We start from the raw sequence: 21,873 nt of genomic DNA, 5'->3' as shown, positions 1-21,873 counted from the left end.
CAACGTGACATTTTGGTTCAAGCAGGTCTTTAAATTTATATCGGGATACAGATTGTTATTTGGTTTTACCCTAACCCTTAATTTGACCCTTTTCTTAAGCACTGTATACTCAGCACTTTCTCCCGAGTCTTGTGAAAAAAATCCACTGTAATATTAATCGGGTTGGATTTTAACCCACAACCTTTTGCAATTCTAGAGTCGATGTCTTACCAACTAAACCAATGAGATGCTACCTAGAGGCAGTTTAAATCCCATATTTTAACAGCTGATACCACAACAATTGAATAGAATAGATGCTTAATTGGCATGGGGGGTAAATTTCTGTCTAGGAACAGCAGGCATCCAGCTACATTCAGACAGTATGGTTTAGTTTAGTCATAACCTGGATTGATAGGGATAGAGTCAACTATAACCTGGATTGATAGGGATAGAGTTAACTATAACCTGGATTGATAGGGATAGAGTCAACTATAACCTGGATTGATAGGGATAGAGTCAACTATAACTTGGTTTACTTACCTAATACTTTTGCTATATTGTCTTTCTTGAACATGACTAGGTTGCCTTGCATTACATCGCAGATTAAATCTTGTAGCTGTGAGAATGTCAGACAATATTGTATAAAAATCACTAAATGTTGCAGCCAAGAAAATATACAAAATGCATCAGTAATAAGTTCTTTGCTTTTTGTACAGACATGGTAAAATACATCCTTCCTCTAGTTTTGCCCGCGTCGATGCATACCCAGCTTTGTAATACTGTGGGGGTTTTACTTGTTGTTTTTTGGCACAGCTGAGAAACCAAAAGAGGAAATCAACTGATTAACTGAATAACAAAAATAATGTATCAATGAAATAAATGTGAAATACTAAAAAAAATCAAACTAATTCCATGATGAGATACAAACAGGCATTGAAGACACATAGATAGTTTTCTTGAGAGGTAAACTTCCTGATAATAACAATCTTACCTGTGACGAGTCCACACAGGACACTATTGTTAGTAATAAATCATTACTCGCTAAAGCAGCATCGCAAAACTGTAAAGACAAAACAATTAATATTAACAAAAAATGGGCACAGCTGTTGTAAGCCCTACCAGTGTCCTTGGACACTTACTATTATCATTGTTTTATATTTCTGGTAATGAAACCAAGTACTGTATGTTCATAAGTGACCTTTATTACAGGAAAATGAGACCTTCATTACAGGATATGAGCCAGGAAAATGCCACATAGGGGAAAAAATACACTAAACCAGGTAGGAATTGAACATATGGAGCAAAATAGAGAAACTAAACTCCATACTCCTTGGGACACAAAGTATGGGTCCAAGTGCATACAATCATTATTGTATACAACCAATGAAAACACCAACTAACTGGAGAAAAGACAATAACTTGAGATTTACTTCTAAACACACCAAAGTAAACCAATACCTGATAGGTCTAGCTCCTAGACTTACCATTGTATAAACTGGTGCAACAAGATAACACATCAGCTTCACATCTTCTTCAGCACAACTCTACACAGAGACAATCAAATATGAAAAACCTCATTCAAGTAAACCGATTTAAAGGTAGGCTACAACACATTTAAATAGTCAACTACCATATCCAACTATCGTCAACTAGATAGAGTTCAAGCTAATGTAGTCAAACCATTGTCAGTCTCAGCCTTTGCAAATCCTGCAGTTGTAAACGATTGTCAGTCTCAGCCTTTGCAAATCCTGCAGTTGTAAACGATTGTCAGTCTCAGCCTTTGCAAATCCTGCAGTTGTAGCATGACCTTTTTCATCTAAAAGGTCATCGACCTATGAAACAGTTTAGCAGCTAGTATGGTAAATGCCAACTTACTCAGCATATTCGAGTCGAGATTGGACGCAAACATGATTATGAGATAGACACTGAGGTTTGAGCTGAACCAATTATCCATAAAGGGAGACTGTCGTTATAATCATGGAAGAATTGTGACTGTTCATTATCCATAAAGGGAGACTGTCGTTATAATCATGGAAGAATTGTGACTGTTCATTATCCATAAAGGGAGACTGTCGTTATAATTATGGAAGCATTGTGACTGTTCATTATCCATAAAGGGAGACTGTCGTTATAATCATGGAAGAATTGTGACTGTTCATTATCCATAAAGGGAGACTGTCGTTATAATTATGGAAGCATTGTGACTGTTCATTATCCGCAAAGGGAGACTGTCGTTATAATCATGGAAGAATTGTTACTGTTCATTATCCATAAAGGGAGACTGTCGTTATAATCATGGAAGAATTGTGACTGTTCATTATCCATAAAGGGAGACTGTCGTTATAATCATGGAAGAATTGTGACTGTTCATTATCCATAAAGGGAGACTGTCGTTATAATCATGGAAGAATTGTGACTGTTCATTCAGCTGAACCAATTATCCATAAAGGGAGACTGTCGTTATAATCATGGAAGCATTGTGACTGTTCATTAGCCATAAAGGGAGACTGTCGTTATAATCATGGAAGAATTGTTACTGTTCATTATCCAAAAAGGGAGACTGTCGTTATAATCATGGAAGAATTGTGACTGTTCATTATCCATAAAGGGAGACTGTCGTTATAATCATGGAAGAATTGTGACTGTTCATTATCCATAAAGGGAGACTGTCGGTATAATCATGGAAGAATTGTGACTGTTAATTATCCATAAAGGGAGACTGTCGTTATAATCATGGAAGAATTGTGACTGTTCATTCAGCTGAACCAATTATCCATAAAGGGAGACTGTCGTTATAATCATGGAAGCATTGTGACTGTTCATTATCCATAAAGGGAGACTGTCCTTATAATCATGGAAGCATTGTGACTGTTCATTATCCATAAAGGGAGACTGTCGTTATAATCATGAAAGCATTGTGACTGTTCATTATCCATAAAGGGAGACTGTCATTATAATCATGGAAGCATTGTGACTGTTCATTATCCATAAAGGGAGACTGTCAGTATAATCATGGAAGAATTGTGACTGTTCATTATCCATAAAGGGAGACTGTCGTTATAATCATGGAAGAATTGTGACTGTTCATAGAATAATGAACTCTTTCGTTATAATCATGGAAGCATTGCGACTGTTCATTCAGCTGAACCAATTATCCATAAAGGGAGACTGTCGTTATAATCATGGAAGAATTGTGACTGTTCATTATCCATAAAGGGAGACTGTCGTTATAATCATGGAAGAATTGTGACTGTTCATTATCCATAAAGGGAGACTGTCGTTATAATCATGGAAGCATTGTGACTGTTCATTATCCATAAAGGGAGACTGTCGTTATAATCATGGAAGCATTGTGACTGTTCATTATCCATAAAGGGAGACTGTCGTTATAATCATGGAAGCATTGTGACTGTTCATTATCCATAAAGGGAGACTGTCGTTATAATCATGGAAGAATTGTGACTGTTCATTATCCATAAAGGGAGACTGTCGTTATAATTATGGAAGAATTGTTACTGTTCATTATCCATAAAGGGAGACTGTCGTTATAATCATGGAAGCATTGTGACTGTTCATAGAATAATGAACTCTTACCCTAGCACTGCGCATACAGCGCTGTGTTGTGTACACTCTGTGGACATTCCTTTCATCTGTGCACTTTGTTTCTGAAAATACGTATTCTTAAACACTGTCAAAAAGACTGTGTGGACATTGTGTAAGTCCACATAGTGTTTCAAGCCCCTACGTTATGTGGACATCTTTTGTTCTCAGATCCAGACTTTGTATGTAATGCTTAAACACGTGCGCTGGCCATCACATCACAAAGTAATAATTACGCTGCCCTTTGTGATGTGTCTGGCAGCAACCACACGGGTTACTGGATAGGAGGTCATCATTTTATGTAGAGCCACTGGCTTCTATGATCATGACAAGACAGTCCCCCTTTTAAGTGGTTAAAGTAGATTGCCACAATCAGGAATAGGCCTGTTATAAACAGGCAAAAAATCAAAGCTGCCAAGATTGGCAAGTTTTTTAGATTTACATCAAACACAATAGGGACAAAGTGTCCATAATCATGGTGAATTTCAAATTTGGTCATCGGAACATGGATAGATTGGTATATTTTCAGGGAACTTTCTGCAGAATCAAGGAGAGTTGCCAGCTCTGCAGTATCCCTGATCAAATATTTACCTTGAAATCCCTGACTAGGCACGATGTCAGCTCTCCAATTTCAGTATTTTTACAGACCTCTTCGTACATGTGGAGTCTCCTCTCACCCTGCTTGCTGCTACTAAAAAATAAAACAAGAACAAGTATCAAATTACCAAAAGATCCTTACACACGACGCTTGATAAACACATTTGCATCATGATCATTGGCCGAGGCTGGTAGAAAAGCAGTTCATAACATGTTGTCATTGAAAACAAAAAGTATGGGTCATTAAAACACACAGAGAACTTTTGTATGCAAGTTGAAAGGTCAAATCTAACACTGCTTTCATGCCCACTCTGGTAGCAATAATTGTTTAATGTGTGTGCACATTCGTAATTATTTTAAAGCCTTCTTTTTTATGTAGAACTATTTGTGCATGCTCAAAACTTTCAGTCAATCCCTGCTCTATCTCATTTGGCCTCTACCCTCTTTTAATGTTGACTCTCATTAGACTGTCTTCGCTCCAGCTGGGGTTAACAACATTGAGCGGGGGAGCGAAGGAGGGTATGTTTAGTTTCACATGGCCCAAGCAAATTGGCCGGGTATGTAGCTACTGGAAAATGAGCGCTTCACAAAACTAAATATAACCCTAGAGCCCCTCGATTGGTAATCGTCAAAGACCAGTGTTCTCACTTTGTGTAAGCCATCAGAACTATTAAATAACAAGCCTGTGAAAATTTGGGCTCAATCGGTCAACAAAGTTGCAAAAAAATGATGAAAGAAAAAACACCCTTGTTGGACGAATTTGTGTGCTTTCAGATAGGAATAAAAGACTTCTAGCTAGAACATGTAGAAGTCTTTTATTATTTTAGTGAGAAATTACCTCTTTCTCAAAAACTACGTTGCTTCAGAGGGAGTCGTTTCTCACAATGCTTTATACTATCAACAGCTCCCCAATGCTTGTTACCAAGTCAGTTTTTAAGTTAATATTTGTTTTGAGTATTTACCAAACGTGTACCTTCCCTTTCCAAGTCAGGCCTAAATGGGATACCCAAAAGAGAGCAGTACAAAGTCTTTTCAAGATTCTACAATATCTATCCTTGAGTTTTTAACTGATTGTGATGGATATGTTGAATGTGTATGAATGATGGACTAGAAACTAGTAACAGACTCTATGGACTGACCTTGCATGCAGGAAGTACAGAAGATTGTAACCAATTTGAGCTTGTTTCTCATACATCATACAGACTAGCGTGAGGAGCTGCAACGGACACGAATCTTGCTCTGCGTCTGCGCTCAGATTCCTGCAAGAAAATGGGATTCCAATTCTTTAGTTTTGTTGTTGTTGCTAATACCTACATTTATTTATTTATTTATTCTGGTTGTGAAGCTTAGGATTCTCAGAGAAGTAAACTTAATCATTGTACTATCCAAGAACCCCATGGAGAGAAGTAAACTTAATCACTGTACTATCCAAGAACCCCATGGAGAGAAGTAAACTTAATCACTGTACTATCCAAGAACCCCATGGAGAGAAGTAAACTTAATCATTGTACTATCCAAGAACCCAATGGAGAGAAGTAAACTTAATCACTGTACTATCCAAGAACCCCATGGAGAGAAGTAAACTTAATCACTGTACTATCCAAGAACCCCATGGAGAGAAGTAAACTTAATCACTGTACTATCCAAGAACCCCATGGAGAGAAGTAAACTTAATCACTGTACTATCCAAGAACCCAATGGAGAGAAGTAAACTTAATCACTGTACTATCCAAGAACCCAATGGAGAGAAGTAAACTTAATCACTGTACTATCCAAGAACCCCATGGAGAGAAGTAAACTTAATCACTGTACTATCCAAGAACCCAATGGAGAGAAGTAAACTTAATCACTGTACTATCCAAGAACCCCATGGAGAGAAGTAAACTGAATCACTATACTATCCAAGAACCCCATGGAGAGAAGTAAACTTAATCACTGTACTATCCAAGAACCCCATGGAGAGAAGTAAACTTTATCACTGTACTATCCAAGAACCCAATGGAGAGAAGTAAACTTAATCACTGTACTATCCAAGAACCCCATGGAGAGAAGTAAACTTAATCACTGTACTATCCAAGAACCCCATGGAGAGAAGTAAACTTAATCACTGTACTATCCAAGAACCCCATGGAGATAAGTAAACTTAATCACTGTACTATCCAAGAACCCCATGGAGAGAAGTAAACTGAATCACTGTACTATCCAAGAACCCCATGGAGAGAAGTAAACTTAATCACTGTACTATCCAAGAACCCCATGGAGAGAAGTAAACTTAATCACTGTACTATCCAAGAACCCCATGGAGAGAAGTAAACTTTATCACTGTACTATCCAAGAACCCAATGGAGAGAAGTAAACTTAATCACTGTACTATCCAAGAACCCCATGGAGAGAAGTAAACTTAATCACTGTACTATCCAAGAACCCCATGGAGAGAAGTAAACTTAATCACTGTACTATCCAAGAACCCCATGGAGATAAGTAAACTTAATCACTGTACTATCCAAGAACCCCATGGAGAGAAGTAAACTGAATCACTGTACTATCCAAGAACCCCATGGAGAGAAGTAAACTTAATCACTGTACTATCCAAGAACCCCATGGAGAGAAGACAATGAAGGATGTTTCAGTTTTAGATGTTGGAGGAAAACCCCAGAGAATAATTCCAGGGAAAACCCGCACAGTCAGGGACTGAAACCCGATCCATGACATGCCCCTGGCGTGATTAGAACCAGGGTCCTAGAAGTGGCTACCAATAAATATAGAACTCTGCGATAAGCAGCCTTTTCAATATTGAACCAGCCCATCAGCTCAAAAGTTGCATACTATCTGTCAGTAAATGCATAGCTTGTAAAGAACTTTTGAAAAGAGAAAATAGGAGATGAACTTTTGGGGAAAGAACTACTCACCTGAATATAACAAATATAGGTTTCCCCAGAGAATCCTCCATGGTTCTGATAATTAGAAAAAATATACATGTATACTGAAAGCATTCGATTATTAAAGGCAATGTTGGAACACTAAATGGCAGCACACTAATAAAACAATTAATTTATTCAAGTTTTAACTGCGAGAATCTAGTTTCAAGAGCGATTGAGTTCCCAAACACACACTGCCATGCTTCTGTCATTCAAACAAATGTAAATAAAAACTTGGTGGTATGAGAAATAATCTGGTTCCTTTTTGTACAATGAATATAGCCTTGATTACTGCTATTAGATACAAGGAACGTGACCAAGATGTTGGTAGCATGGTGCAACCATTTTGATTTTTCTACTGAAATAAATGTAACCAAACTGAGGCTCGAAGTGAAAAACAGTCTGGGTCTTTTCTGTAGGATGAATATTATCATTCACTTCTGTTATTTCGATACAAGGAACTTGACAAAGATGGTGGTAGCATGATAATGGTTTAAAGACGTGGTCAGCAGTCGGTCCTACTTACTCATCTGTAATTTCATCTGGCAAGGATTCACCCGTGATGTCATTCTTATATAAGCTGCACAGGAACATGGCTAGGGGACCCGCTACATCACTGTCAAAATCATCCTGGAAATAAACACAAGTTTTATCAACTTTGCGTCTTATAAAAGACGGACATAATAATAATAATAATAATAATAATAATAATAATAATAATAAGACTTGTAATGCGCACATATCCACCCTGCTGGGTGTTCAAGGCGCAGTAAAACCAAAACAAAACACAAAGAAAAACAGACACAACAAAATTAGTCATTGAAAACCTGTGACATAAGATAAGTTTTGAGAAGAGACTTGAATTTTGCGGTACAAACACAAGATCGAAGATTAAGTGGTAGAGAGTTCCAGATGCGTGGCGCGGCTGAAGAAAAAAACCTGTCACCCATGAGTGTCGAGACTTGGGTTCAATGAGGAGAAGCATGGAACTTGATCGAAGATTCCTTGATGGAGTGTAAACTTGAAGCAGTTCAGAAATATAGTGGGGAGCCTTGCCATTTAGAGCTTTGTGGACAATGAGCATCAGCTTGAAGATGATTCGTTGAGAGATAGGGAGCCAGTGTAGTTGTTTCAGAATGGGGGTGATAGAACAGGATTTTCTAGACAGTGTCACAATGCGGGCAGCAGTATTTTGGAGCCGTTGAAGTCGGGAAATCTGGTTGTTAGGTAGACTGTATAGAAGAGCATTGACATTAATCCATACTTGATTTCACAGTTTGTCTAACAACATTTTACATCATTTACTAGTTCTAAGAATGCTTGGCTGGAATTGTACCCTGACAAGACCTCAGTTACCATCTAGCTTCTTGAACCAGTGTGACAGTAACAAGCTGCAGACAGTTGCAGTGGCTAAAGAGTTTGCAGCATTTGCTTTTGCTTATCCTCTTTTGGGGTTATGCAAGTTCGCCCCAAACAAGATTTAAAGCCACCTTTGTTAACAGGCTACAAGAGAAAAACGTTCTCCCATAACAGTTGCCACAAGCTAGCCTCCAGTTAAAACAGCTGGCTACAGTGACTCTGAAGGGCAAGTCAACAATGTGAATTCCTGCAAACTCCTGAGATGAAAGGAAAATGTTTCTTACCATTTCTAGAATGACACTACAGAGATTTTCCATCGTTTCACACTGCGTCTCAATGTCGGAATCTCTGTAAGGCAAGACACAAATTGATATTAATATAAACAAAGATGCTCGCCAGAACTATTGGTTCCCCATGTTTACCAATGGGCTGTGGGTTGTGGCTTGATTTGTCCAGTTTGTTTTGTTGTTTCTAAGTTGTTGTTTTATTTAATTTAGTTCTCAGCCTTATAGCCATAGCCAGTTACATCACAACGGTTCGTCATGGACGCGCAGTAAAGCACACCAAGCTTGAGCTAGGGCATTTCTGATAAAAAGAGATTGTGGGTCCCAGTCCCGGTCGTGACAACTGTGTTCTTAAGAAAGATACTTAACCATGATGCTTTGTCCTTCGGATGGAACTTAAAGCCATACGCCCGATGTGTTGTGTGAGATATTGTAAAGAGATATTCACATGGTGTTACCGCAAACCTCTCTTAATTGTTATTATTACAGGATTCTTATAAGATGTGTTACCTCTGACTGTGCAATATTGAGCACATCTCTTTAATCTCTCCATCTAGTTGATCCAAATACAACTCTAGGTCAACCTCCTCTTCCTGCTTAATGGGACGAAACATCGCAGTATCTTGAAGACGATGCCTCAAGGCTGAAGAAAGGAACAAAGAGAAACAGGGAGATAGTCAAGCACAAACAACATCATTTCCTAATTGTTTTCCAGCTTTGGGGATTTGAAGCCTAAGAAGACATTGGTGTTGATAATTAGATTAAGAAACGTTCAATTTCAGACTTGAGAGGAAAAAACCCCAATTAATAGGAAAAACCAATATGGTCAAAGGTGAGGCTCAGGTCCAAAGCAGGATTTGAACCAGGGGTGATTGGTTTGAATAACACGTACATTGTATTGACCTGATTCACCTAGTTTATCATCCATGATCAATCTTGCTTACTGTGGCACTAAGAGTCAGTATCTCTCTTACTGTGCAGACCACATATAAATTGACCCACGGGCAGCTAGACGCATACCGTATCTTGATATGAAATTTGACTCCTAAACAGGTACAGTATTTGGTCCTTGGAAAGAACTCTCTTTTTGTGACAAAAAACATATTCATTATAACTTACATCTATCTTCTTCTTCTTCATCACTGAATGTTGCGTCTTCAGACGGTAATCTCTGGAGTGGGGGTCCGTGGTCGTTGTTAGATGATTCTATCTCTCCTTTACCATCAACTACAAATATGGGATTGACAAAGCAAAACAAACATACAAATGTTTTATATGTTTTTACCAATGTTCTGACAAATCACATGCCTGTAATAAATTGTTTTGAAGTTAACATGTTATCGGAACGAAAGTATAAACTAAAACAAATGCAAATTCTGTGAAGATTTCATGATGAAGCAAGGTACTTACCTTCTGGTGGTGTGGGTAACGTAGGTGTAGTTGGCGTGGTGGGTGTAGAAGGAGCACAGAACTCTGCGAAGGTATCCCTGATCATCGCTCTGAGCTCCCTGTCCAGCTTACCACTGTCAAACAGCGGCGCTAGAGATCTATAAATCATAAAAATCATTTGTTAATTCTTAAATCAAAAGATTCACGTATTGATTGTAATAAAGCACTAAAGTATCGAAGGATACATGGCGCTAAAAAGGACAGACAAGAAACAGCTACAGTTGCAGCTACAGTTTTATAGAAAACAGGTGGGTCTTGAGGGCCTTTTCTGATGGGTTTCATAGGCTGATCAATAACTGAGTAGTAACCATATAAAAAGCCCTATCATCCACCTGTTTGCCTGACTTGCTATGACATCAAAGTATAAATCTATACTCTTTGTGCTTTAGTAGATTCTGAAAATTGGGCCACAGTCAAATAAATTCCTAAAACCATTTTCACTACTAGTTTACAGACATTTCTCACTGTTTAATGTTTCCTTGTACTTAAGTGCCCAGGTGTGATACAAACTTGAATTACCCGATTTGCTATTTAATCGTCTTAATTACTTACGGTAAAACTCTCTTCTCCAGGAGAAATCTTAGAGATGACATCACGCCTTGCCTTATTTGTTGCTCTAACGGAGGATGGAAGTTTGGAATTACCTGTAATACAAGACAAATGAACACGCACTGGTTAGTAGAAATGCAGACGCACTGGGATCATCTTTTTTCTAAAATGAAAGGCACAAATAAATTTTGCTACGTAGAAGTTGAAGTTTTGCAGGGTAAAGATAAATTTTAAGAATTCACAATTATGGCGGGGCTATTGCTAAAAGTTTTTCTGAAATAAAAACTTGAAATGTGTTAACTCAAAGTTAGTTAGCCTGAAGGTTTGTTTTAGATTTTCCAGGGTTATCCATAGTTCAATCATGAATCATCGCTCAATTCTAAATCTTCTGAGTGTCAAGATAGGGACAAGACAAGAGCTAGAGTCTGGTAAACTTGACCACTCGGCCATGGCGCACCATAGTGATTTGTGTGATGCTTCAAATGCTACTCCCACAACTTTGATATCATTTAAAATGTAAATATTTCTTTTGAGGACTGGCACTGGTGTGGACCTTATGACCAGTGAGCTCTTAGATTGAAACAAATCTAATTTGTTTTTGATACTTGCTAATCATAACAAAAGATTTTAAAGTGACTTACTCTGCAAAGGAAGTCTAGCAAGGTTGCCGTTATGGCGGGATGAGACCTCATGGAATGATGCATAACAAGAATGGCTGGCTCTGTCGACAAAGATGATAATCAAATTAATATTAAATATTTAGGCAGCACACAAACAACACATGTATACAAAAAACTCAAAATGTAAATAAGACTTGTGGAAACAAGCATGAGCACACCTAAAAAGCTCAAATAATCATTAGCTGACTTTTGAATTTATGTGGAGTATTTTGCCTGGCAGAAAGGCCTTAGAATGTACATGGTAAACCATTATTTGATGAGCTATAGAGAGATTTTGTTCTTTGATTATTTCAGAACTTACCTATGTCCATAATATTGCCCCTAGATGGGTTAAAGAGAAGCCAGTCGTAGAATAACGCCAACTTGGCACAGGAAGCTGCTGCATTGGACTGCAAAATAAAAAAACATTCAGTCGATTAGAACTTATCAATAAATTTAGATGTCAGTCACTTCGTACATTTGCCACTTTCTGTACTTTTTTAACTAATTACTTAATTTTTTTTATATTTTTATATTTTTTTTTAGGGCAAGCCAAACCAGTGAAACTACTTGATTTTCAAGAGGCTTTGATTCAGTTTTTTGTAGGGCTCTGAGAAGAACTATTTGGTTTTTGGAAATCCAGAATCGGTACGAGGTACGAAGTGTCTTGTAAGAAGGTATGAAGTGTCCATAGTCACTTCATACCTTCCAAAAGGTACCAAGTGTCCAGGGTACTGAGTTGTTAAGGTACGAAATGACCTGACACAAACAATTCCAGCAGACCTACAATTTTAAATAGTCAATCAGACAATCTATACGAGAATGTTTCTTTAGAACTTACAGTACACGTCGTTAGAAGCCAACCAATCACAGCCCAGCGTTGAATGATGTCAGAACACAGAACCTCATTTGAAGGATGGACCGTACAGCAGATGTAGCGAATCAGATCGCAACGTAATGACTGACTTTCTGGGGTTGAGAGGTACTGGGTAGAGAAAGGTGTCGAGTTATTACAAGTAGTACGCCTTGGAAAACATGAAATTGGGAGAGGCTGCCTTCCAGAAAAGTGTGTATAGTTTTAATAACTTAAAGTACATTGGCCATAGACTTACTTGTTTCTGAAACCAATCTTGGTATCTTTTTTGCTGACCAAACCGAACCTGTCAAGACAAAAAGAAAATCATAACTTACAAGTAGTTAACAAAATATTTAAAGGTAGGGTCACATATTCGTAAATACTATAAAAATTCAGGATTATAAATCGATGATCATTGGACATGTACAAACATGCTCAATGTGTCTAATCCAGCCAATAGTAATGGGCATCAATCCCTCACAAACCTTCGATGTGAGAAATATGACTTTCTTCTCCATATCTGGTGTGAGTCTGCAAGCGAGATACTTTGGAGATGTTCTCTGACCCATCAGTTGAGAGACACCTGCAAAAAAAAAAATTCCCTTTAATATTTTGTACTCAATAATTTGTTATTCTGATTGTGAAGCTAAGGATTCTCCGAGAGTCAAACTTAATCACTGTACTAGCTAAGAATCCAATGGAGAGAAGACAACGAAGGAAGATTCAGTTTAGAAGTGGGAGGAAAACCCCAGAGAGTTATTCCGGGGAAAACCTGAAAAGTTTTATAAATGCAGAAGTTTCAAAAAGGCAAATAAAAGTTAATCGGTTGATTAAAATTTTGGTTCTGCATGGAAAAAGGGACTGCAAAACCCAAAAGCGACAACAAAACTACTATAATGCTTTGTTGTAGACCAGGCCAATCTTGAACTACTATAATGCTTTGTTGTAGACCAGGCCAATCTTGAACTACTATAATGCTTTGTTGTAGACCAGGCCAATCTTGAACTACTATAATGCTTTGTTGTAGACCAGGCCAATCTTGAACTACTACAATGCTTTGTTGTAGACCAGGCCAATCTTGAACTACTATAATGCTTTGTTGTAGACCAGGCCAATCTTGAACTACTATAATGCTTTGTTGTAGACCAGGCCAATCTTGAACTACTACAATGCTTTGTTGTAGACCAGGCCAATCTTGAACTACTATAATGCTTTGTTGTAGACCAGGCCAATCTTGAACTACTACAATGCTTTGTTGTAGACCAGGCCAATCTTGAACAATTGTTTTAAGCATACCGGTAAATTGCGAGTTTAAAGACTGTGGCCTGTGAATGATGTCTTTCCAAAGATTATCAAATTCTGGTATTCTGGCGACGGTTTGAAGAAGTCTCAGGAGATCTCTGCCTATTCTGATGCACTCCATGAACTGGCAAACAATAAGAACATAATAGCACATTAAAAACCATGAGATAACATTTAGAACGTCAGCAAAATAAAACTGTCATTGATGGTCCGAGGGTCCAGTTTTGTAGAGCTGCTTCCCTTATTGGCTGGAAACAGTGTAAGTATATAAATGGAAAAAATCTCAGTCTGAGTGCTAAAGGTAGAGTCATTGTTTTTGTTCTTTTCATCATGATGTGATTTATAGCAAGAACTATAAAGAAAAATTGAATTAAAGTCACCTGTGAAAGTTTCAGCTAAATAACGTGCCTAATTGCCCCCAAAACAGTAAAAAAAAAAACTATCACGCTATTTCTATCAAGGCATTGAACCTATCCATATAGATCGAGTAAGCTTTTATCAAACAAAATTTACATAATTTCTTTTTGGGTCATTACCAAAGTATGACCCTACCTTTCACCAAATACATCTTGGGAATGAATAACTAACCTTTGACCTAAGAAGTCCGATACAGAAGTCCACTTCCTTCTGCCTGAGACTCGCTAACATCGGTGAGCTGTGATCCTCTATGATTCGTAGGTATGTGTACAGCACCATTGCCATTAATACTGGATACTTGTCTAACCACGATCTAGAAAAGAATTATTAAGTAAAAGTAATTTAGTCAAGTAATTAACCATAAAAAAAAAAAGTTCAGTTGGTGGAGCGCCAGCATGTTAATCCGGAGGTCACTGGACAGCAAAAAACAAGGGTCTGTACATTCCAAAGAGGAATTTCTGCGCCAGTCTTAAGCTCAAATTCAATGCAATTTCGATTGAATATCATCCGAGTTCAGGAATGAACTGAAAATGGTCTGTACAAAAATGTACAGACTATGTATTTGATATGTTACATCCACACAACATTCACATAGTTGTTGCTAGATTTACACCAATGGAAAAACCAAAGTCTTATTTAAATTAACACTTACTTGTTTTCAGTGAATAAATCCAGCAGCGCTTCAGCGAGCCACACATTCTTTGGACTTATATCTCCACCTGGTATATAGTCATAAAGAGTATCATATCAAACTTACAATCCTACAATCTAGACTAGTAATTTAAAAGGAATATCAATTCCTCCCTTTAGCTCCTCTTAGTTTTTTCTCACATTTAATGTCTTTTTCTTCTTGCAGCCAAAGAGATCATTTTAGCTTTGTTTGGGGCAAACTTCACAAATAAATAAAACTTAAAAAAATCAGTGGTTTCTTCCATGAATTTCACCTCTGTGGGCCCTGATTTGAATCCCAGCTCAGACCAGAGCCTTGCATCTGAACTTTGGAGTTTTCCTCCCATATCGAAAACTGAACATTTCTTCTCATCCTGCTGTTCATCCTGCTATTGGCAGCTGTTATGTGTAATCAATGAATAAATGGAATCTTTCTACCAGAAGGCCAAATATCTTAAGACGGAAACGAGAGCAATAGCTTGGAAGCACCTAGGCCCATTTTGACAGAGCTGCTTATGCACAAAAAGTAGCTAAGCACAGCAACATTATCAACAAGTAGCTAAGCACAGCAACATTATCAACAAGAAGCTAAGCACAGCAACATTATCAACAAGTAGCTAAGCACAGCAACATTATCAACAAGAATCTAAGCACAGCAACATTATCAACAAGTAGCTAAGCACAGCAACATTATCAACAAGTAGCTAAGCACAGCAACATTATCAACAAGAAGCTAAGCACAGCAACATTATCAACAAGTAGCTAAGTACAGCAACATTATCAACAAGTAGCTAAGCACAGCAACATTATCAACAAGTAGCTAAGCACAGCAACATTATCAACAAGTAGCTAAGCACAGCAACATTATCAACAAGTAGCTAAGCACAGCAACATTATCAACAAGTAGCTAAGCACAGCAACATTATCAACAAGTAGCTAAGCACAGCAACATTATCAACTTCATAATTAGTGAACCTTCCCCAAAGACACTGAGGTTAAAAAGAGCTACAAATAAAATCATAACATCAAGTATGATATTCCTACCTGCTATTTGTTTGATGAGAGATGAACAGACATTGACGATTCCGGTCACAGAGTTTTTCACCATCTCCTTTGTGACCCAAACAAGCTGTAACCAAAGCAAAAGAAATGCATTCAAGTCTCTTACTCGTGAACAAATAGAAAAGAGCCACAAAGCAAGGCCAAACAGGCACAATTTGTAAATAAAGAAAACATCAAATGAACATCTAAACAATCTGGTTCAGCCTTTATTAATAAATGAATTTTTAATTAATAAAATGTATAATAGTTTTTTTTTTCAAATGCAGATTCATGATCAAACTCACAAACTTCGTTGTAAAAACAATTCCCTGTCAATTTCCCTTAATATTTGATAATAAAAAAAATATAAAAAAATTAAATTTGCGCACTAAAGCATTTGAAACCAAACACAAACATTGAGTCTGAGAACATGTAGGTCCTGAGTGCCTAAAAATAAATTTAAAAACTCCTATGGAGAACCCTGTCTGCCCTCCAGTGATTTATAAGACGTTTTGTCTCACCTGCTTTCTAGCACCTTCCTGCAGCTTGGTGTACTTGTCAACAACAATCTGGTTGAGTTTGGCCCAAGCAACGGCGAGACCATCTCTTGATATCAATGCAAGGTCTCTATACGTCTACACAGGGACAAGAAAAATCATTAGCTTCAATTCAATTCAATGTCCCCTGTTTTAACGCTTGATCAATTGACAAACTCTAATTAAAAATTAAAAATATGTCTGTACCTTGGGCGCTGTGGCTGGATTTGTGAGAATGCTGTACAGAAGACCAAGTGTTATCTCCTCATGTTCCTTCATTCCTTTACACACCTGTTTACAAAAATAACAAATACAATTATTATTAAAATCTAGTAATAAAACCAAGGATGCTTCATAAGTGATTAAGCCTGAGGAAACCTGTAAAAATTCTTCAGGAATGTCACTCCAGTGGGATTCAAACCAACAACTTTTACCATGCTATAGCAGTGCAGATGCTTTCGCACTAGATCAACGAGCTAGCCTGGTCTAGTGCTTTACCACTAGACCAAGAGCTAGCCTGGTCTAGTGGTTACCACTAAACAAAGAGCTAGCCTGGTCTAGTGCTTTACCACTAGACCACCGAGCTAGCCTGGTCTAGTGCTTTACCACTAGACCACCGAGCTAGCCTGGTCTAGTGCTTTACCACTAGACCACAAAGCTAGCCTGGTCTAGTGCTTTACCACTAGACCAACGAGCTAGCCTGGTCTAGTGCTTTACCACTAGACCACAAAGCTAGCCTGGTCTAGTGCTTTACCACTAGACCACCGAGCTAGCCTGGTCTAGTGCTTTACCACTAGACCACCGAGCTAGCCTGGTCTAGTGCTTTACCACTAGACCACCGAGCTAGCCTGGTCTAGTGCTTTACCACTAGACCAACGAGCTAGCCTGGTCTAGTGCTTTACCACTAGACCAACGAGCTAGCCTGGTCTAGTGCTTTACCACTAGACCACCGAGCTAGCCTGGTCTAGTGCTTTACCACTGGACCAACGAGCTAGCCTGGTCTAGTGCTTAACCACTAGACCACCGAGCTAGCCTGGTCTAGTGCTTTACCACTAGACCACCGAGCTAGCCTGGTCTAGTGCTTTACCACTGGACCAAGAGCTAGCCTGGTCTAGTGCTTTACCACTAGACCAAGAGCTAGCCTGGTCTAGTGCTTTACCACTAGACCAACGAGCTAGCCTGGTCTAGTGCTTTACCACTGGACCAAGAGCTAGCCTGGTCTAGTGCTTTACCACTAGACCAACGAGCTAGCCTGGTCTAGTGCTTTACCACTGGACCAACGAGCTAGCCTGGTCTAGTGCTTTACCACTGGACCACCGAGCTAGCCTGGTCTAGTGCTTTACCACTAGACCACCGAGCTAGCCTGGTCTAGTGCTTTACCACTAGACCACCGAGCTAGCCTGGTCTAGTGCTTTACCACTAGACCACCAAGCTAGCCTGGTCTAGTGCTTTACCACTAGACCACCGAGCTAGCCTGGTCTAGTGCTTTACCACTAGACCACCGAGCTAGCCTGGTCTAGTGCTTTACCACTAGACCACCAAGCTAGCCTGGTCTAGTGCTTTACCACTGGACCACCAAGCTAGCCTGGTCTAGTGCTTTACCACAAGACCACAAAGCTAGCCTGGTCTAGTGCTTTACCACTAGACCACCGAGCTAGCCTGGTCTAGTGCTTTACCACTAGACCACCGAGCTAGCCTGGTCTAGTGCTTTACCACTAGAACACCGAGCTAGCCTGGTCTAGTGCTTTACCACTAGACCAACGAGCTAGCCTGGTCTAGTGCTTTACCACTGGACCAACGAGCTAGCCTGGTCTAGTGCTTTACCACTAGACCAACGAGCTAGCCTGGTCTAGTGCTTTACCACTGGACCAACGAGCTAGCCTGGTCTAGTGCTTTACCACTGGACCACCGAGCTAGCCTGGTCTAGTGCTTTACCACTAGACCACAAAGCTAGCCTGGTCTAGTGCTTTACCACTAGACCACCGAGCTAGCCTGGTCAAGTGCTTTACCACTAGACCACAAAGCTAGCCTGGTCTAGTGCTTTACCACTAGACCACCGAGCTAGCCTGGTCTAGTGCTTTACCACTAGATCAACGAGCTAGCCTGGTCTAGTGCTTTACCACTAGACCACCGAGCTAGCCTGGTCTAGTGCTTTACCACTAGACCAACGAGCTAGCCTGGTGTAGTGCTCTACCACTAGACCACCGAGCTAGCCTGGTGTAGTGCTTTACCACTAGACCAACGAGCTAGCCTGGTCTAGTGCTTAATAAACATCGGAGTATAAGGGCAAAACAAAAATGACATTCTTTATCTCTGGTGCAAAATAAACACCTATTCATAAATACCCCGGACAGTTTCGCTATTCCAATTGGTGGAGAGCGTGTCACGTGGGTGTGTATAAACCTTTGTGTATGACCGGTAAAAAGGCGTGACACGCAAGCTTGCACCTGTTCTTATAAGACAGTTTCTTCATTCCTATTGGTCGACAGCAACTTCCGGGACAATTGTGCCACATCACGCGATACGCGCGACGCCCACAGCATTCCCTTATAAGGAGTTGTTTACCCGAGGGCGGTGGAGGGCCTAACCATTTCATAGCTGGAGGGGTGTTGTGTTGAAAGAAATCATTGAACAATTATAGTTTTTGCTTTTATTTTACTTTTTGACCAAAAGTGTTGATGTTTTTTGACCGAAAAGGTATTTATGAATGGGAATCAAAGTGTGTTGAATCGGTTTTCAACTAGTGGTTTAAACCCGCCGAGGCCTGGTTCTTGATAATTTACCTCGACTTCTTCTTGGTAAAATTTTCAAGAACCAGGCCTTGTTGGGATTAAACCACTTGTTGAAAACCTCTTCACCACACATTGATTCCCTTATTTATCAGCTACATGTATTTGTCGTACTTGATTGAGTTGCTCAGATCCAAGCCTAAAATACAACTATTTTTACCATGAATTTGCTGTAGGAGTTTAAGATTGAAGACACTTTATGGACCCTGAGCAAACTATCCAACTCACCACGGCAACCAGAGAGTCATGAGCTTCTCTCTCTGACGAACTTCCCATCACCTTCGTCAGAATCTCACAACCTTTCTCCATTTTCTGCACAAAAGGAAAAAATAATGAGTGATTTTGTTAGTCAGAAAACTTATGAATAATTTAGAAACCGCTCTACTCTCGGTAATATCTAGTGAGTTGTCACTTGACACCACTCCACTGCAAAAGTTATGGTAGCACAAGTTTACATGTAGCTGGAGCAGATAATTTGTTACAATACCAGAATCATTTCACATTTGAGCTGTTTTTGGAACAAGCTCAGCATAATAAAAACAATAATAAAAATTTATTTATACTGCACCAATTCCAGGCAAACCTGTTCACGCATGACAATGAACGATAAAAATATTAAACCATTAAACCATCTAGGAAGTAAACAATATAAAAAAAATAATACACAGTGTTTAAAATGCAGTAAGACTATGAGAGTATTCTATTTTATTTTTTTTATGGGTTATAATTATTTCAATATTTCAATAGCTAAAGGAATTGAAAGAAATTTGTATTTATCAGTTCAAATTAAAAATGCAGTGAGGTGTTATTTTTCAAAAGTCTCCAGCCGGACTTGTCCAGTCATTAGCTTTCTGGCCTATTGCTAAAATCACTGGGCCCAGGTTTGCATTCCAGTGTTAATTTTGAGCCCTGGTGTACACGAACACCCATGTCAAACATCTACCAGGTTTGACTCAAGTCAGACTTTCAACTCTCGTCTAAATCTGTGTTGCAGTGTTACGCAACTTATTTTCAGTATCACGCTGTTGTGCACCATCTTCATGTACCGGTACCATTCCAGGAGTTTACCGTTAAAATCTGTTTTTGAAAGGGTTGCAAAATCTACCCTTACACATCCCAAATCCTTATGCCAAAGTGTATGATTCAGAAGGACTTGGGCCAGTAGGCCCAAATAACAAGTGCTTATCATGGGTTGTTCTACCTCCATGGTTGTAATGACATAGGATAGGAGGATATTGAAGGAATGGGGCCACACTCTACCTAAACAGTCTCATATGTAAGGGTTCACCTGAACCAAGTGACACCCCACTCACAAAACTTGGGTAAGAAGCTAACGTAACGGCCTGCGTCTCAATGACTGGCATGACTGGACTGGTCTAATAGGATGATCATAACAACCGACAACCAACTTATCTTCCCCAAAAAGTTCTTATCCGCATTTTTTCAGTCTAATTCATGTCTGTCTAAAAGTGTAAACTTATGTGCAACTGTCAGCTTGATTAGAAATTAATGATGCAAAAAACTGCAAAGTGTGTAGCTAATTGAGTCTATATTTTCATAACTTTATTAAATAAAGTGAACAAATTAGTATTATTATCTAAACTAGCCTACTAATCTATACTGGATGGATCAATAAAATGTTACTTTTTGCATTTGGATAAAAGTATATTATTAAATAATATTCAATTTCTTATTATCATTGTCTGTATGAAATTTGCAAAACAAAAGTGAAATCCCTTTTTAAAAAGTTTTTACTTTTGTCATTTCAAAAAAAAAAAAAAAAAAAAGACCACAATTGCAAGAAGAGATCCAAGATTAACTTGAAGTAAAAGTTTCTGTATGGCGCCACCACTTTTTCTTTCAATAGGCCAATAATTTACCTCAATGAGAATGAGATACCCCCTTTTTGTAAAAATGTGTGAGAAAGTGGTGGCGCCATACGGATAGTTATCTTTGAAAAGTTTCCGTATGCGCCACCACTTTTTTATTCGATATGAAATAAGTATCTAATTACCTCAAATGAGATACCTTTTTGGAAAAATGTGTGAAAAAGTGGTGGCTCCATACGGAAAGTTATCCTAATTTTTAAGGAACATGCATGGTAAAAAATAATCAATGCATTTGGTGCACCCTGGCCGGTCACGAAGCATGGGCAGCAAGGAGACCAGCCGGACTGAAGTGCCGGCAGTGCTAAAACTGTTGTGCTGGCTGTGCAAGAACCGTTCACTTCAGAAAGGGTAACAGCAGAAGAATCAACAGCCATAAGTTCACTGCACACAAAGTCATGGAGATTTGCTGCCAACATTTGCCATAACAAATATAAGGAATAAAGACCCAAATATTACCTCTTCGAGATCATCCTTCAGCTCAAGTGGCGAAGATATGAAAAGCTTTGACTTCTTGTTTTCGTCCATGATGACAAGGTTGTTAAATTACAAATGATTTGTCCTTAAAAGTTGGCAAAATGTCGACAGCGAGAGACGTAGGGTTCATCTCGTGTTGGCGTCCATTTTCCCTAAAGCGCGCCCTCACTTGAATGATTGAACCAATTAAAATTAGTTGGTTTGTTGCCGTTCGTATTCCAGAGCCATTCAGTAAGTAATTGCCAGTCCGATTATAAAAGCAGTAAAAATCGAAACTAATTTTTATACTACTAAAATATATAGGTATACAACTATTATTATATTTATATTAATAAACAGAGTAACTGTAAGAATGCACTTGAAATTGATTCCCCCCCCCCCTGTACTTTTATCTTTTGTTGCCGCGAGCGATAACTCTTTTTCGGAAAAACGGCACAAGTAAAAGTAGGAAGATATTTACTTAAATTGGTGAAAAATCATTCGCATTTAAAAAAATGTAAATAACG

At 38.8% G+C, this 21,873-nt stretch overlaps 1 protein-coding gene across 1 annotated transcript in view; it reads right to left on the bottom strand.

Annotated features, from left to right (window-relative positions):
* LOC117295828 (integrator complex subunit 3-like) overlaps positions 1-21,503 on the bottom strand; it is a 33,258-nt gene extending 11,755 nt beyond the window's left edge. The window contains exons 1-25 of the mRNA XM_033778597.1: positions 21,350-21,503; positions 19,233-19,316; positions 16,423-16,506; positions 16,201-16,314; positions 15,683-15,767; positions 14,622-14,688; positions 14,141-14,282; positions 13,547-13,676; positions 12,736-12,833; positions 12,507-12,554; positions 12,236-12,379; positions 11,717-11,804; positions 11,377-11,456; positions 10,739-10,830; positions 10,148-10,284; positions 9,857-9,964; positions 9,248-9,380; positions 8,738-8,801; positions 7,621-7,724; positions 7,086-7,130; positions 5,316-5,435; positions 4,171-4,270; positions 1,464-1,523; positions 971-1,039; positions 520-595 (exon numbers count right to left, since the gene is read on the bottom strand). Coding sequence (XP_033634488.1) covers positions 520-595; positions 971-1,039; positions 1,464-1,523; positions 4,171-4,270; positions 5,316-5,435; positions 7,086-7,130; positions 7,621-7,724; positions 8,738-8,801; positions 9,248-9,380; positions 9,857-9,964; positions 10,148-10,284; positions 10,739-10,830; positions 11,377-11,456; positions 11,717-11,804; positions 12,236-12,379; positions 12,507-12,554; positions 12,736-12,833; positions 13,547-13,676; positions 14,141-14,282; positions 14,622-14,688; positions 15,683-15,767; positions 16,201-16,314; positions 16,423-16,506; positions 19,233-19,316; positions 21,350-21,418 — 2,341 coding nt within the window. The 5' untranslated portion in view covers positions 21,419-21,503. The remainder of the gene's footprint in view (positions 1-519; positions 596-970; positions 1,040-1,463; positions 1,524-4,170; positions 4,271-5,315; positions 5,436-7,085; positions 7,131-7,620; positions 7,725-8,737; positions 8,802-9,247; positions 9,381-9,856; positions 9,965-10,147; positions 10,285-10,738; positions 10,831-11,376; positions 11,457-11,716; positions 11,805-12,235; positions 12,380-12,506; positions 12,555-12,735; positions 12,834-13,546; positions 13,677-14,140; positions 14,283-14,621; positions 14,689-15,682; positions 15,768-16,200; positions 16,315-16,422; positions 16,507-19,232; positions 19,317-21,349) is intronic.
* Between the last annotated feature and the right edge of the window lie 370 nt (positions 21,504-21,873).

This window comes from Asterias rubens, chromosome 10, assembly GCF_902459465.1.
Source record: "Asterias rubens chromosome 10, eAstRub1.3, whole genome shotgun sequence".
Taxonomy (NCBI): domain Eukaryota; kingdom Metazoa; phylum Echinodermata; class Asteroidea; order Forcipulatida; family Asteriidae; genus Asterias; species Asterias rubens.
Note: the sequence above shows the minus strand (reverse complement) of the source record. Positions and strands in the feature narration are given on the sequence as shown.